This window comes from Varroa destructor, unplaced genomic scaffold (assembly GCF_002443255.2).
Source record: "Varroa destructor unplaced genomic scaffold, Vdes_3.0 BEIS01000005.1, whole genome shotgun sequence".
NCBI classification, from domain to species: domain Eukaryota; kingdom Metazoa; phylum Arthropoda; class Arachnida; order Mesostigmata; family Varroidae; genus Varroa; species Varroa destructor.
Window position 1 is genome coordinate 32,298,135 of NW_019211458.1, and position 15,723 is coordinate 32,313,857.

The 15,723-nt window shown below is 38.3% G+C and overlaps 2 protein-coding genes across 6 annotated transcripts in view; both read left to right on the plus strand.

The window, feature by feature from the left end:
- The window catches only part of Nep2 (M13 family metallopeptidase neprilysin 2), a 51,360-nt gene extending 44,720 nt beyond the window's left edge, over nt 1–6,640 (plus strand). For all 4 annotated transcript variants that reach the window (XM_022806333.2, XM_022806331.2, XM_022806332.2 and 1 more), the window contains 9 exons: nt 420–549; nt 940–1,029; nt 1,140–1,304; nt 1,788–1,860; nt 4,565–4,716; nt 5,240–5,446; nt 5,622–5,801; nt 6,138–6,274; nt 6,432–6,640. In XM_022806333.2, the coding sequence (XP_022662068.1) occupies nt 420–549; nt 940–1,029; nt 1,140–1,304; nt 1,788–1,860; nt 4,565–4,716; nt 5,240–5,446; nt 5,622–5,801; nt 6,138–6,274; nt 6,432–6,567 (1,270 nt within the window). In that variant the 3' untranslated portion in view covers nt 6,568–6,640. The remainder of the gene's footprint in view (nt 1–419; nt 550–939; nt 1,030–1,139; nt 1,305–1,787; nt 1,861–4,564; nt 4,717–5,239; nt 5,447–5,621; nt 5,802–6,137; nt 6,275–6,431) is intronic.
- Nucleotides 6,641–13,321: 6,681 nt separating this feature from the next.
- LOC111251673 (uncharacterized) lies at nt 13,322–15,663 on the plus strand. 2 transcript variants are annotated; one of them, XM_022808503.2, is made up of 4 exons: nt 13,322–13,476; nt 14,308–14,441; nt 15,254–15,404; nt 15,499–15,663. In XM_022808503.2, exons 2-4 carry the CDS (start codon nt 14,308–14,310, stop codon nt 15,592–15,594), a joined length of 381 nt encoding a protein of 126 aa, XP_022664238.1. In that variant the 5' UTR covers nt 13,322–13,476; the 3' UTR covers nt 15,595–15,663. The 2 variants fall into 2 exon arrangements, with proteins under 2 accessions (XP_022664238.1, XP_022664237.1); XM_022808502.2 differs by having other exon boundaries at nt 13,466–13,594.
- The last annotated feature ends 60 nt before the right edge of the window (nt 15,664–15,723 follow it).

The window sequence follows — 15,723 nt, forward strand, 5'->3', positions numbered from 1 at the left end:
GCCATGCACTAACACATCATAAAAGGGCACTAAAATCATGATTCTTTCTTTGCTAGTTTTTGACAAGTCAGCAAAATTGTATCTAATAAGGATCAAGCAGGCTTAAAAAGGTTGATATACCATATTATGGACACACTGTATACCGTAGCGTCGTATCTGTCAAGACGGTACACCTGACAGGCGGTTCCGTTTATTTGTCTACGGTATGCTACCATAATTAGTTGCGATTGAGAGCCTCAAATAAAAAAAAGTTATCTCTGCTAAAAAGCCGAGTACTTCATGCATAAAACCGAAATGGCGTTTGGTCCTCTCCACAAAAGGTTTCACACTACTATTTGTCGACCTTATGCTGTCGCGTAATCGTTTTAGCAACTAACGTTTGTACATACATAATGGTGTTGCTGTCCATCGATGACCAGGTACTTTAATTCACTGCTCGTGGATCACATCGACGACGACGAAATGATCAACGTGGGTGTACCGAACTTTATCGCTCAGGTGGCCAAGCTGCTCCAGACCGTGGACAAACGGACCCTCGCCAACTACATGGTATGACGCGGATACTAAAACGCGGGCGGCGGTGGCCTTCCGAGATTCGAGGTACATTCGAACGATACGGATACCCCTTGGCAACGATTGTCTCTTTTCAACTGCTAAATCGTAATGTTAATGAGAGTCGTACGCGGTGCATCACGTAGCCTTTACTTATGCTTTAAAGACAAATGTCATGACAGCCCACTGTCGTACTTTATAGGTATGTAGTTGCAGATGTAGTCAAGCAACGCTGCCTTATGGCCGAGCCTGACAAAGATAACCTGTACGATTTCAATAAACGTATCATCTCATGATCAAATGAATCGCAGTTGTTTTAACAACAGTGTACGGTGGCCAAAAACCCAACCACGAAAACGAAGCTCTGTATTTTAATTCGTCTTTCAGATGTGGCGTGTAGTACTACAGTCGTATGCAACGTTAGGGAAAGCATGGCGAGATCAATTGCACAACTTCAATTCCGTTCTCACTGGAAAGGTAGTTAGTTAGAATTAACTAGATAGAATAATTCAAAAGCTGTGATTCAGAAATGACCCAGCTTGACGCACGAGTGGCCTAACCCACTTCTATTACTTGTTTTTGTCTAGACGCGTGAAAATCCCCGCTGGGAACAATGCATGACATCTCTGACAGGGTCACTTGGTCTGTCACTCTCGAACCTTTACGTAAAAAACTTCTTCCACGAAGATTCAAAGGATCATGCATTGTCTATGGTCAAATACATTACAAACGAATTCCTCAATATTATAAAAGTGAGTACACTTTTCTGCAGTTGCTGTCACCTCTCACTGACAGGTTTCAGCTAGCTAATTTTTTTTTAATTCATTATATTTTTTAATTAATTTATAATTCTTTTAATTGTCTTTCGCCTATAATTTAGCATTAAAAAAAAAGCTTGTCTCACAAGACGTTATGGCTGTACGAAGCTAAAGCCTTTGCAGTGAGATGCAATTCAGTCCAATAAAACAGTGCGTTATTTTATTAGTCTAGAATTTTCCTCGGCATTGCGGTGAGGCTACATTATATAGGGTCTCGTCGCAGATTCAGTGTGCCAAGGCTGATTAAATTTCATTAGCAGTTGGATGTACTCATTTACTGCATCTGTTCGTTGACGGGTGACATGTCACACAGCACGGAAATTGTTAAATAAATCTTTGTATTGTTATATCCTCTTTTCCTCTAATAATGATACTTTTAGAAGGAACTAATCGCTTCGTTGTTCAATTCATTTACAGGAAGTGGACTGGATGGATAGTGCGACTCGTCTACGGGCCAAAAATAAGGCGGAAGCGATTGTTCCATACATTGGTAATACCTAATTCAGCAACTCTAATATTACAGTTGAACATTTATGGGCCCTCATTTTTTCCAAGAAAAAAAAACGGATCTGCATGGATCGTGCTCCGTGTTTCATTCTAGAGATCTAGAGATTGAATTACGCAGTGGTATAATAGAACAATACCAAGCACGTAGCAGCGTTCAAACTTCGGCACGGTACATAGAATCTTGCGATCTTTACTCTCGATTTTACCCTGCTAATATATTATCCGATGTTAGCTGAATTATGTGGAATAACATAGGTCAAACTGTCATTTAATTATCTGGTTTATATTTGAAAAAATGAGAACATCTTTGAAGAATTCAAAGCAAAGTCTTGTAAAAACCTTCGAGCTAGCTTGGCTGATGAAGATCTTATTCTTTAGATTTAAACCAAATGATTCAATTATGGATTTTTAATGTGTTAGAGATACTCCTTTCTTGTCCCAGGGGTCTGACAATTTCTGGACAGCCGCATACCGTATTCCCATATGTAATTTCTCTATGTATGGCTTCTCGAAGTAAATCGATGGTGGGACGTGATTGCTTACCAGCTTCCCGAATTAAAACATGTAAAGCTACATAATCATATGGATTTCATCAGAAGAAGCATGTTGAAGCCAACGTGGGGTATTCTTTTGCTCAATCCAGGTAGTAACTGAGGCATGGCGATAAGGTCTGACGTTTTCATCTTATGATTATGATATGTCAATAGGACTTGAAGCATCGGGCTGCATTTCGTGTTTCACTTTCGGCGAGTATACTATAATAGCGGATGCCCTGAGTGTTTATTACAAGTACTACCATCACTTTTCGTTTGCACTTCCTTGACCCCTCATGGAGATTGATTTCTCATTAGGGGGACGCTAGTTACTCGCTTGGTCCCACTCTAAGCGGGGTGTAGAGGCAACCAGGCCTTGTCTATGGCAAAGATCTTCCAAACGAGTTGGTTAATTTCGCGAATCACGTGGAATGCATTACGTACCGTCTAACTGGCCTGGAACCAATTCACGAGGGATCTATTAGCTCGATTTACGCATTTTCAGTATTGGGTAATAGTTCTGTAATACATTACGTGTGAAATCCTAGTTTTGGCCGGCAGAGTTTTCCGAATCCAAGCTCTGCTTTCGTAAAAATACTTGGCAAGGCGTTCTCTTTTTCAAGTCCCAATATCTCGCCTGGTCTTCAACACTTCAGTCTTCCTTCTTGTCACCCCTGCAGCTCTGACGTACTGTGCTTTCCCTGTAGGCTTCCTGGCCCAATGTCATTACTAATCTTCAGTGAACAAGCGCCTTTAAGCGACAAACGCTTGAGCAATTGTGCCCTAGTTGATATGTATTGGAATGACGACGCATGAATACCGGATTCAATGCGAATTGTTCGCACCACCTCTACATATATATACAGCAGTAGTGACGAAAATACCTAGGCTTATTTTTATTTGTGCCGTTCTGTTACGCCAACGATGTATGTATCCTAGTCAGCCTTCTAAGCTAGTTTTTCTTTGAATCTGCTCTGTGTTCTCAAACCGTACCTTTTTCCCCCAACTACTCCGATGACACCCGTTGACGCTTAGGTATACGCATTTCTCTGTGCACCCGTTTACCTCTTCCTTGAACGAAAGCAGACCTCAGAATACATGCATTCCCTCCCCTAGGCTTCGAGCTGCGACAACCTTTACACAAAGTGGCCGCGTTTTTAATAAACCAGCCGTATACCCAAAGTGATTGCCTGGACTCACGCGAAGTGCAACAGCGCTGTGTCACATTTGATACGACACAGGAGCCCGTTGACCAAGAAGCATCTGCTCCTGTATCAATTCTAACGATGATCTCATCCTGACGTCGATCCGCCCGTTGCATTCTTCTCACATTCGCCATTTGAAAGTCGATTACGAAACACGTTCGTTGTTCTGTGCCACGCTAATGCGCTGAATCTGATTGCTCTTAGCCCAAGGGCACTTAGCTTGGAAACGATTCTGCACGCCCGGACGTAACAGCGTACTATACACGCGAGAAAGGGGCCGTTTGCAAGGGCCGTTAAGTAAGGTGGCAACGCTACAGTAAGGTTGTTCACGAAGTCATCACACTGGCACGACTCCTTGGCGTATTCTTGCGTAACTCCTTGAACTCTGGCGAGTCCCCAGTGCGCTCCAATAGAAACCGCTTTTTCTGTGTCAACGTGTACAGGCTCTCGCTATCTCGTTAAACTCGCACATATTTTCCCGTGTGACTTTGGGCAGGAAAACTGTACAATTTAGCCCACGAGTGTGTTACCTACCGATGCTACGTATTCAAACTAGTATTAGAGTGGGTTTAGCTTATGTCCACAAGCAATGTCCCGAGCGCGCCATGTGTGCGCCCGAGTGACCCAGATTTTAAGTAGCCGAGATTAGCAGTAATATTGTTCCACACACACACACACTCAAATGCTCCGCCATAGGCCTGAGCCTCTTGAATGAAGTTGGCCGACCATTTCGTATATTCTTGAATTAACCACCCTCTTGGTTACGACAATTTGTTTTTCTCTTGCGGCTAACAATTGTGATGACGACGACGACGACCTATTACATGGCGGCGTGATCAAATAGCCGTTACGTCGTTCTCATATAAAAAGAACGATAGAAATACTAAAAAAAAAACTAGGAGTAAATTTATGTGTAAATAAATAAATAAAGATATGGGATATCTTTTAGGATATCCGTCTGAGCTGATGAATGATACCCTGCTTTCTGACCACTACACAAACGTTTCAATGAAATCCGACGAGTATTTCAAGAATGTCATGCAATTAAGACGGTGGTCGACCGACTACTCCTTCGGACAACTCCGTAAGCCTCACATCAAGGTATAAAGTTTAAAAGAACGTCGTTTATTACTATATTGAAAATATAACTAATTACTAACAGTGCTCTTGTAGCTGACGATTTAGCCGTTATGTAAATTTCAATATTTTTAATAATTTATCTTTTCGTTCATTTTAAGGAAGAAAACGGGTCCAAATCCAAACCTAAGAAATAATGATAAATTTCCGAGATTTCTAGAAATGTTCTCTACAAACATCCTCTGATATTTGTATTGTCTAATTAAAACAAAGCTGTTATCTGTCAAATGTCTTCTTTCCCATTGATATATTATAAGTAGGCAAAAGAACAACCAAGTAATACACGATTTCTTAGTCGTTCTAATAATTGATTGCTTTGTTTCTTGACTACACCCTATGACTGATCGCATTATCAAACGATCGTGTTCCTTTTAGATATTGCATTGATTGTGATCGTTGTTGTTGCTATGGCTTTTACAACACAAGGAAAGATTTCGGAGATTGTGGTGATAATACAGATGCTTTTTCTTATTTTGTTTGCAATTAGGGTGAGTGGAAGAAACATGCTCAAGTTGCTGTCGTAAACGCGTTCTATAACTCACTTGAAAACTGCATCGAGTTTCCAGCAGGCATCTTACAGGGCGCGTTCTTTTCGAAGGATAGGCCCAACTACCTTAATTTCGGAGCAATAGGATTTGTAATCGGTCACGAAATCACCCACGGTTTTGATGATCGAGGCAGACAGTTCGACAAGGTAGTCTAAGTTAACCAATGTGAACTAGCTTCAACTTACGCTTGTATCTACTTCATTTATTTTTGCTATCAATACAACATTTTACCATACTCTGCTTGAATATTTAGTTGACTGTTTGATATAAACGGAATAAATACATATGTGTAGTAAATCTCTGATACCCCGTTCATTCCAGGATGGTAACAACAAAAACTGGTGGGAACACGAGACTGACGAAAAGTTCAAGGGTAGAGCTCAGTGTATTATTCATCAGTATGGAAATTATACGGTTCCTGAAATTAATATGCCCGTTAACGGAATTAATACGCAAGGCGAAAACATCGCCGATAATGGAGGCATTAAGGAAGCTTTTCGGGTGAGTAAAGTTTTGTCAGTCAAGACAGCTTTTAGGCGTTTTTTGGCAAACAATTCATTCTTCAGAATGCTGAAAGTAATAATAGATCGATGCCGGTAGTAATGATAGATCGTTAAATAACGAATCTGTAATATATAATTAACAGCCTGTTTGGTAAACATCCCTTGTGAAATCAATTTTTAAAACCGCTGTTAACATAAGTTTCGCTACATACACGAGTACGAACATGACAGTTTGTAAATTCAACCTTCCGTGTATTTTCCTTTTCTTCTTATATGATAAACACGCGTGCGTATTATAGTTTTTTTTATACGCTGAATCTGCTATTTGTTGTAGGCATACCGCCAATGGGTAAAAGATAATGGCCCAGAAGGATCCCTGCCTGGGTTAAACTACACAGCCGACCAGCTCTTCTGGATCTCGGCAGCGAATGTTTGGTGCGGCAAATACCGACCAGAGGTCATGCGCCTTCGGTAAGAAACAGTTCATCCCACCGAAAAATCGCGCACCCACCTACCGCTAAACTAATTCAGTCTCGCGTGCTTTTTCAAGATGCGTTCTGATCGTCTATTCTCCGTTAAGTCGGAATCAATTGTTAATATTGGATGTTTTCATTTGTTCTTCTTTCAGCACCATCTCTGGCTCACATAGCCCGGCCCCTTATCGAGTTATTGGACCAATGTCGAACACGATTGAATTTGCTGAGCAGTTTAACTGCCCTATTGGCTCACCAATGAACCCAAAGCACAAGTGTACTGTGTGGTAAATGACAATTAACTCCAATCGAATTTGTGGCGAAACAACAATAAAGTTGAACGATGGAAACATTCTATATCCCATCGATTGTATTGGTTTTTTTTCCATGATGCCAGGTGTCGCCTTAAATTCAGAATTACTGATTACCGGCGACAATCAGTGTTCGGTTCCATTTGAACTAACGGAAACGATATCCGAACCATTCTGGCGGGTCGATTAAACGAACCTGACGGAACTACAAAAATTCAATTGTAGGTAATACGTACTGAGCCAAATTTATATTATTATAGCGATAAGGCAAGCAACAAACAGTGTTCCGCCACGTGTAGGTGGAGTTATCAGCTCAACCAATCAGTAGATATTCGCATTAAGGGGGTAACGTTCAATTTGTTTTTTACCAGTCAGTAGCAAACGCTCAATCTATCTCAATATGAGTGTTGCCCTAGCGATAAACAGGCGTGTACCCTGCCTTAACGTTCTGTTCTTATATTGTTTACTACGGCTTTATAACGGCATGAATGACTTTAAGATTTCACTAACAAACAACTGTCCTCATTCATTCATTCACACAGTTGTTACGCTAATTTGCCACTGTTTAATCTCATGAATGTACCACAATGAGTATCAATCCACCTCTACATATATATAAAAAAATCAATAAATACATTATTCTAGTTAGTACACAACTTTTTCTCCCGCTTGAATTCAGTTAGTAACGCCCATATTACTCGCACACTACGCGTACAGTCTCAAGTGCTAGATGTACGTCTATAGTATATATATATATAGTATATATATATATATATATATATATATATATATATATATAATAAGTAACAGAAACAACAGGACGAACTCGGAGCAAAACAAAGACCATAATCAAACAACAGCTCGCATCATCAGATATATTTACGTAGAAGAAGGAAATATATATATATATGAGAGTCTATATAAAAAAAAAAAAAAAGGCGGCCAAGTGTGTATATACGTGGGGCGGCGCTTCCGTAGACACACTCATTAATATGATATTTGCATTACCATCAATTGTCGTTGTGGCCGCTCAACTCTCTCCGTTTGTTTCTTAACCGAACTCTGTGATCTATCATCAGGGTAAACCTAACATTTTCGGTTACCTTCTAACCGCTGGACAAACCAAGGTGGGGTAATGAAAAAAGAGCCTATTACTTCCGCTTAAGAAATCGACTTATAGGTTCTGTCGTATGACGATAAAACATGCTTTTATCTTTATTTTTTTAACGATCTTCTAAGCACAAAAACACCAACTGGATAGGAACAAAAGGGGTAGAGAGGGATAGCAAATGTAATAACGGTAAGAGAAGTCATCCTCTATAGGGCACAAGACGCAAAACCTGTGTAACAGGTCCTCATTTTTGAACGTTGCAAGCCACTGTCAAAGTCCAGATTTTGTGAGTGGATTGAAGGGCTGGTGCATGCTGATGACGATGGTGATGAGAAAATGCGTTTGTCGTGGTAAAAACATGGCCAGAAATTAAACTTTTCAAGGGCAAAAAGTTCTGGCCAGTAAAATAACTCCTGATGGTTCTGTAGCTGTATATGTTGTATATACATTTATCCCGTATATATTATATCTCGTGTAACTGTTATGTGCTAAAGATCGATATATGAAAATAAATATTGATGGTAAAAAACTAATTAATTTTTATCTGACAAAAAAAATGCGTGTTTCTTTCGTAGCCTGAGATTGCTAAATGCCAACTTGAAGAAAAGGACGCGGGTCAATACGTGGGTGCCGATTCTATACAGATCAGGAAGAAATTTAATTAGCTCAGTTTCTAATTCTTATTTTATGAGGTTCACTAACATATTCACTTGCTCTGTAATGGAGTATTACATCTCGCCTTAAATTTTATATATTATTTAATATGACTAAATTATGCGGTCATCTTTAAACGAAGCTAAACAACCGTATGCTGCCTGCTACAATTGTTTAGCTGTAAAGGAGACGTCACGTGACGTCTGGCTCACCGAGTTGCCTTCCGGCTATACAGATATACCAAAGGGAAGCTTTAAGAATGGTCCACGAATAATAGAATTCATTTAAACACAGCTGAGCAGGCGCATAGGATGCTTTCTTACATAGCTTAAGCTCAATACGTTGATATAAGGCAGTTTTAATCATTTCTCTGTAATTCTATCGTATCCTTCTCCCTTTTCACGTTGATGTATGCTTGATAATTGCTCCCTCAACCAACGCTGCATTGCTTACAAAATAGCCAATTTTCTCGTTTAAGGTCTGACAACTGCATTTAATGTTAATTTAATTAATTAAGTTTAAACGTTCCTGAAACTAGATACAGAGCGCACAGCGAACTATATAGCTTTTTTCTATAGTTATCTTCCTTCACTTGAGTTTGACTAGAGTTATATTTTGACATATTACAATGGGTGTCAACCGGAGCTTAAATCTGTTTCACACTTCCTTTACCTCTTAAATGTCCCTTCGAAGATATGGAAACCATAACTGAAAACGAATAGTGTGTGGCTTATGTACTACTACTGAAATACGAGTTTTTCGGCCGGGCTTGAGACTGAAGAGCGATGGTAAACTGAATTGCTGATTTTGAAAAGCCAAACTTGTTTCTTGCCTAGAAGTTCCCTGGATAATTAAAGAGAAAGCTTACACTCAGCTAGGCAGTTTTGATAGAATATCATGGCATATTTCCAGTAAAAAACGGCAATTGTTTGCGCTTCAAAATATCTAGCCATTTGGTTCCATCAAAGGTTTGCTAAACAAATACTTGCTAAAACGATGTCAAGGACTTCCAAGAACGAAGTATTTATAAAGCTGGTATGCTATCTAGTAAATTGCTGTTTAGAGAAAAAAACCTTTTTCAAGGCCTGTAATTATAGAGCCTGTAATAATTGTTCTTTTAATAAAGACTTGGATTGAACACTCAACTGAAATCTAATAATACTTCAGCATAACCTCAAACTCCAGCTAGGGTTGTTCCAGAAAGTAGGAGTTGCAAATATGTTGATGGTAAGTAGTTTGGGAAGCTCAAGCCCTTACAACTATCGACGGTTCTCTTTTGATCAAAAAACATTTTCTTCGCATAGCTGACTATATGAGTACAGCGTCGTCTCAATTTTTCTTTAAACTGTAATATAACTATGCAGGCATTTATCGATTTAAACGGAAAACTTTACGACTTCGTAGAACGACCAATATCTGCCTCAAACAGGTGCTTGTTTACAAGAGGCGTCACCCGGTTCGCTGAATATCTACTTTGTCACCATCTATAGCCTACTACATCAGAACAGACGACCAAATTATGCAGTTGCCCAAGCAACTTTGATAGCGCGGATATAATATTAATGAATTATTTTCCGCCTCAGAAGCGTTTCTGGCGGCTCACAATATGAAAGTCAAAACCTTAAAAAGAAGACGAGTCTTCATTATTCCTCATCTGCGAATTCGCAGGAGAAGATGGTATAAAATTTTGAAGTTCTGCCGAAACAAGTCGTGCATAAACAATGGTAATACCAAGGGGCCGTATGGAAACAATGAAATATATTACATCAAAAAAGCTCACCAAATATGGGAGAAAAATCAGTGTGGATGTGTAATTTGCCCACCACACTAGCATCGTTTGAAGATGCTTGCTTTCTTTTCAGCGTCAGCTTAAAAAAAGCCAGTATTTTTTGAATGTTCAATTAACTAGTGATCAAATCTAATATCAGAATTTTAAGGAAAAAGTTAATCTGCTGCTATGTACTTTTAATTTGAGCTCTGAACTGAGAACCCAAGGCCATTAGGACCACTCGCCATCTGGCAGTATTCTACAGCTTCGTTCTTCATCACAGACATTGTTGCTCAAATAAGTTTAAAGTGTAACACACATATTTGCCTAACTCAGCCCTTGAAACACAAAAGTCCATTCGCCTTCTGAATTCAGATCGATGGCTATTCTTAATAATTTTTATTTTCTTTTTAATTGTTTTTCTTCAACATATAGGAACATCAAAGCTTTCTTTTTGAATTGAATTTAACAGTTTTTTCTTCTGACTAAGTATGCGTAGTGATCTGTCACTATTGAATGTTGATACGCTTGAACTACTCCAAATGACACACTACAATATTGAGTGAAGCTGTTATTGAAGGCGTAGCTTTTGGAAAGAAGCCTTTATTATGTCCAATGGTTTAGTCCAATTTAGCTTAAAGAAAGCAAAAAGATCCGTATATTGAAATAAATAATTTTCTTTAACCCTGTTTATCGTTAGCGAATGAATAATATGCTTTACATAAGAAATTATTACCACTTAGGTTTTCTTCGGAAGAACGCTACTTAGCAAACCAATGAACTAATTGTTTAGCCCACATTATTTCATCATTGGAAACGACATTAGAAGCAATAATTCTGATTCTACCATTGGCTATATTCTGTGTACGTAGTGCGTTAGAAGACCAATACGATCGATAAATCGTTCGATCCTAATGCGATATCTTTTTTAAAAAACAAATTGACTTTTGTTATGCTGTTGCTTCGTCAAACCACTATGCAGAGCGTGTAGAGTGTCGTCAGAAAAGTCTATAGATGAATTTTCATCCGGCGCAAGTGCTGTTGCTTCAATGCCTGGCTTCTTTGAGCATCAAACGAAGTGTGTCAGCACCCATTTTCGAGCTCTTCGTTTGTGAAATTCTTTTACGAGCTATGCAGATGCATCAAAAAACCTTAACAAGGTTTTCCATACCTTTACTTAGGTTTTCAAACAATGTTTTATAAGAAGGTTGGCTTTCTTTGTTTACGGATAACCTGGCGTACCCGGATGTATTTTTCTAAGTAGCCCTACGTGAAACTCAAGTGTGGAGCTACCATTAAGCTTAAGCGGAACTTGTTCCTCGGTGTTGTTGAGAGTCCTACATTCTTAAGAGAAACTACCTACTAGTTGCGATTCTCCAGGAGACCCCTCAAGACTCGAAAGTATTTTGAACCCAGACAGCCTTGGATGCCCTAAATTTCAAGGGGTAAACACGTCATCACTTCGTAGAGATCATTAGAGATATCTAAAATAAACTTAAATCTTGAATTGACACCCGCATTATGATTCAGTAAGGTCCAACAAGCGCGTTCACTCCACATAATTGTCGCCATTAGGCCATTTTTGACTGAGGAAATACAAATGTGGCTTTCGTCACTTAGTGACGAAATAGTAAAATCGGCCTGCCAGAGCTACATCCAGCAATTAGTACCACACTAACAAATATAGCGGAGGCCCAGTTTTAGTGATACAAAAAAGGTTATGTTGATCATTATCAGCAGGTGAATTCCTTGTAAAAATCTGCCAGTGTTTTTATTTTCGCTCTGAATTATAATTTGCTTATAGTCTACTATGATAAATTTGATTGCCATGCCCGCCAATACGATGCTGATGCATGTTTTTTCGCAACTGCCAGTTTGTTGTCCTCCTCTTTCAACTACCGGTTTGTTACGGTTTAATGGATGACCTGTAAACCTATCTTCTGCCACTGATGAACATCTCAGAATTGTGCCTAAAACGGGATCAACATCTTTCAGATTGCATTACCTAGAATTAAAGTTGATACGATAGTTCTAACCAGAAAAGTGTGGAGCAACTAGTAGGAATAGCTAAAGCTGACTCCCTTTTGTTAGTATTTGACACGGAGATAGTGCTATGCTGTTTCCTAATCGAGCAATATTTTTTCGTTACTTAACTCATGGACTGCTCGGAGCCCAGCTGATAAGTAGTTAGCCTAGTCCAGCTCATTGAATACATTCAACTGGTTGTACTATAAGCAGGAGATCAACTAAGTGCTACATTTGAGGGAGATGCGTATAATGACTTGCTCGTATTGTTTACAGCACCTTACGTACATGTGAGTGATGTATATATATATATATATATATTTTCAAAGTCAAATTTTACATATATAATAAATAATATAATATATGTAAAATTTGACTTAGCACAATACGATTCTAGTGAAGGCGATGTTTACTTAAAATTACACTAATATGACGACGCCTGCCAACCGAGTAATCTCGAGTAAACCAGAATGATCAAGACATTTCTCTTACTGCAAGATTATTAAAAAAGATTTTTAGAATTGAGCTTTTTTTAAACACCAAACTTCGGTCAAGAAAGGATGATTGTTTATGAGTGTTTAATTGGCTTTTGATTGGAGACGATTGGCTTTAATACGAAAGCGGACATTAGATAATAATCCCAATCATTTAACAGTTTTCATATCTGGTTTTCATGACAGCACCGCAAGTTGAAGCAGAAAATGTTTACTGAAGTAAGGAAATTATTGAACTTGTATAAAAAAATTGTTATCTCGAGAGGAATTAGAAAAAACGTTGAAACTGGTACTGATAGAAGTTTTAGTTTTAGCAAAAATATCAGTTACTTCAGTAAAACTAAAGTTTCGATGTAACTTATGTTTCTAATTAATCTTAAGATAATTTCTTATACAAGTTCAGTAATTTTCTTATAGACAACAATGTGGTCACACTTAACAACTGCATATCGCATGTGTAGCAAATTCATATTAAAAATTCAAGATCTCCGAGCAAATTACTCAATTCTGGCTGTGGATGAAGTTTAGAGCCTTCAAATCGACCGAATACAGATCATGTTTATATATTTTGTATATGTATGTAAAAATTGATTTTGTGGTCTGGAGTACTTCGCAGTTTTCGATTATGGAGTCTCTGTGGATCTGCTTTATCTTTTTCGAGCTATTTGTTCGAAGCGCTAGAGCGGTTTTTGTTATGACTCAGCTGTGTTGATTTTCGCGCGGGCCTTGCTTTCATTAAAGGCCACCCCGTGCTTAGTAAACAATCGAACCCGTGAATCCTCAGATCCCGTTCCAGGTATCTTTGAGGTGTCGCCTAGAATTTCAGGTCTCATAAAGGTAGGTCAATTCTTGAAAAAAGGTTTATTCTTTATATGTGTGCTCGTACTTCTATTATTTTGTATAGGAATGCAATAACCGTAATCCTTACCTTAGCTACATGTGGTACCGACACAAGGTTAGTGAGATTCTTTGATATACTGTTTACCCGGCTTTGTTTGACAGAATAGCGTAGATTCGTTCGCGATACACCCAAATCGTAGTCAGCTACATTATATACAATAAGTAGTATACGAATGGTATAGAAGCCTTAACAGCCGTACAGAGGCTTAAAAATAAGTGTTTTAAAAAGACTGCAAATTATGTATGCTATTAATGTTTATGCATTTCGGACTACAACTTAGCCAAGGTCTTTATGACCTTGTATTTAATTTACCGATATACATTCATATTCAATTATTCTCGTTGGTGAAGATTATATTTATTATTATTATTATTTTCACACAATTACATTTTAAAAGCATGTGAGTTATAAACTGTGCCTAGCAGCTTCTTCAAATTGACTTAAAAGAAGATCTGTTACACGCATTCAGGAATCATTCCTTTTCTTTTTATTTCCTAATTAAAGTTAGCCCGGAAATGTCTAATCAGGTTATTTAATTATCATATGATAGTCGAAAATAATTTCGTCATCCTTTGCGCAACAGCTATACTTGTGCGCGTTACTTTCGTTATTTAATTAAACATCTTTGTATAAACATGTTTTAGTAGACAGTCTATATACCTAGCATTTACGTTTGTGACACTTCCAGTGAATAAAGCAAAGGTTTGTATTTTATTATTGGATTCTACTAAATGGATATGTCCGTTCTAAATTGTTTTCTGATTAAGATGGGTTGGATTCGGACAACAATGAGATTAGCCGTAGTCGGTGGTGCCGGCTACGCTGCCTGTAAGGCCGATGTTTGGGGCGACAATAAGACCACCGTAAACTACATCAGCAAGCAGTGCGACTCCTGCGATAAGTCAGTTTTTACCTTACGATAATATCTTTGCCTAGAGAGATTCGAATTGTATTATGAAGGTTGAGCATCATTCCCAGACTACTGCAGAGTTCTTTGCCAACGGCTGTACCTGCTCCGCCAAATTTTTTAAAAATTTTTTCCCAAAAAAACTCCGTCAAAAAAAATCCGCAAAAAAATATTCTACCTTCCGTACGCATTATCTTCTACCAGCTTGACCCTACAAAAATTAGTGCCATGGGACTAATAGAAGTAGTTATTGCTTACAGGAAATTAAATAGGATCAAAATAGCTTAGCTGGTATTGCTTATCTATTATAAGTTTTTCTATGCGCGTTTCTTTGGATGGTTGTTTACATAAAGCATTAATATGAAATGAACTTATGAATAGCGTAAACAACTTGACTATACTATTGGATATGCTGATTGGCCATACACTTGCTCGGCTCAATTACCAGCAGAGAACGTATGCATATAACTTGATAGTAGAAATGCGAAATGTAAAACAATACATATAATGGCTCCCAAGTTAACTTTTATTTTTGTCACCTCCGAAATATCTCCGTAATAAGTGAGCAAGATACAAAAACCGTGTACTTTTCATACACTTTTAATAACAGTATAAAGATAATACTGCTTATATTATCAGATGCTTAGAAAAAGTAATATAATGAATTGTTTATGAACTTTGGTGGAAAGACCGTTTTTCCAAATAGTTTTAGTCATTGTCAATTGTTAGTGGGTAGGAACGATTCTCATCATTCTATATATAATACAATGTAATTGTGTTATCACCTTTTTGGTCGGCTGGTGTAGGCTGAAGTACTACAAAGCGTTGGTCCCGTCATGCGAAGAGATGAGAATTAAATGGGCCGACTCCTGGAATGGTGGAGTGAAAACCGTGTTTACGTTTATTGATCAACTTCCCCAGAATACTGTAGATGGCGTTACCTGGACCGTAAATAAGGTATACTTGTATCCTATTAAAATTGTCATCGCTAGCATCGTTTGCGATCTTCGAGAAGGTGGTTAAGGTCACTAACTACAATTGTTAATTTCAGATTCAAGAGCTAGCTGCTATCGATCCCGCTCACGAGGAAAAACCTAAGTCAGCCCCTCCCCGTCCCAGCAACGCTAGTAAGAGCCCCAGCAAGTAATTGAAAAGTTTGAATATGAATTTTCGTTACTAAATGTAAAATAAATATTTGATGTTTGCAGTAATATTACGATCGTTTTTTACTTAATGCGTGCAAAAATATCTTTACTATACAGTTGATCATTAATTG

Excerpts from the sequence above, each read along its gene's own strand:
- LOC111251673 (XM_022808502.2), top strand. Across the intron at positions 14,442-15,253 it reads CAGTGCGACTCCTGCGATAA|GCTGAAGTACTACAAAGCGT; the intron begins GTCAGTTTTTAC and ends CGGCTGGTGTAG. Across the intron at positions 15,405-15,498 it reads TTACCTGGACCGTAAATAAG|ATTCAAGAGCTAGCTGCTAT; the intron begins GTATACTTGTAT and ends TGTTAATTTCAG.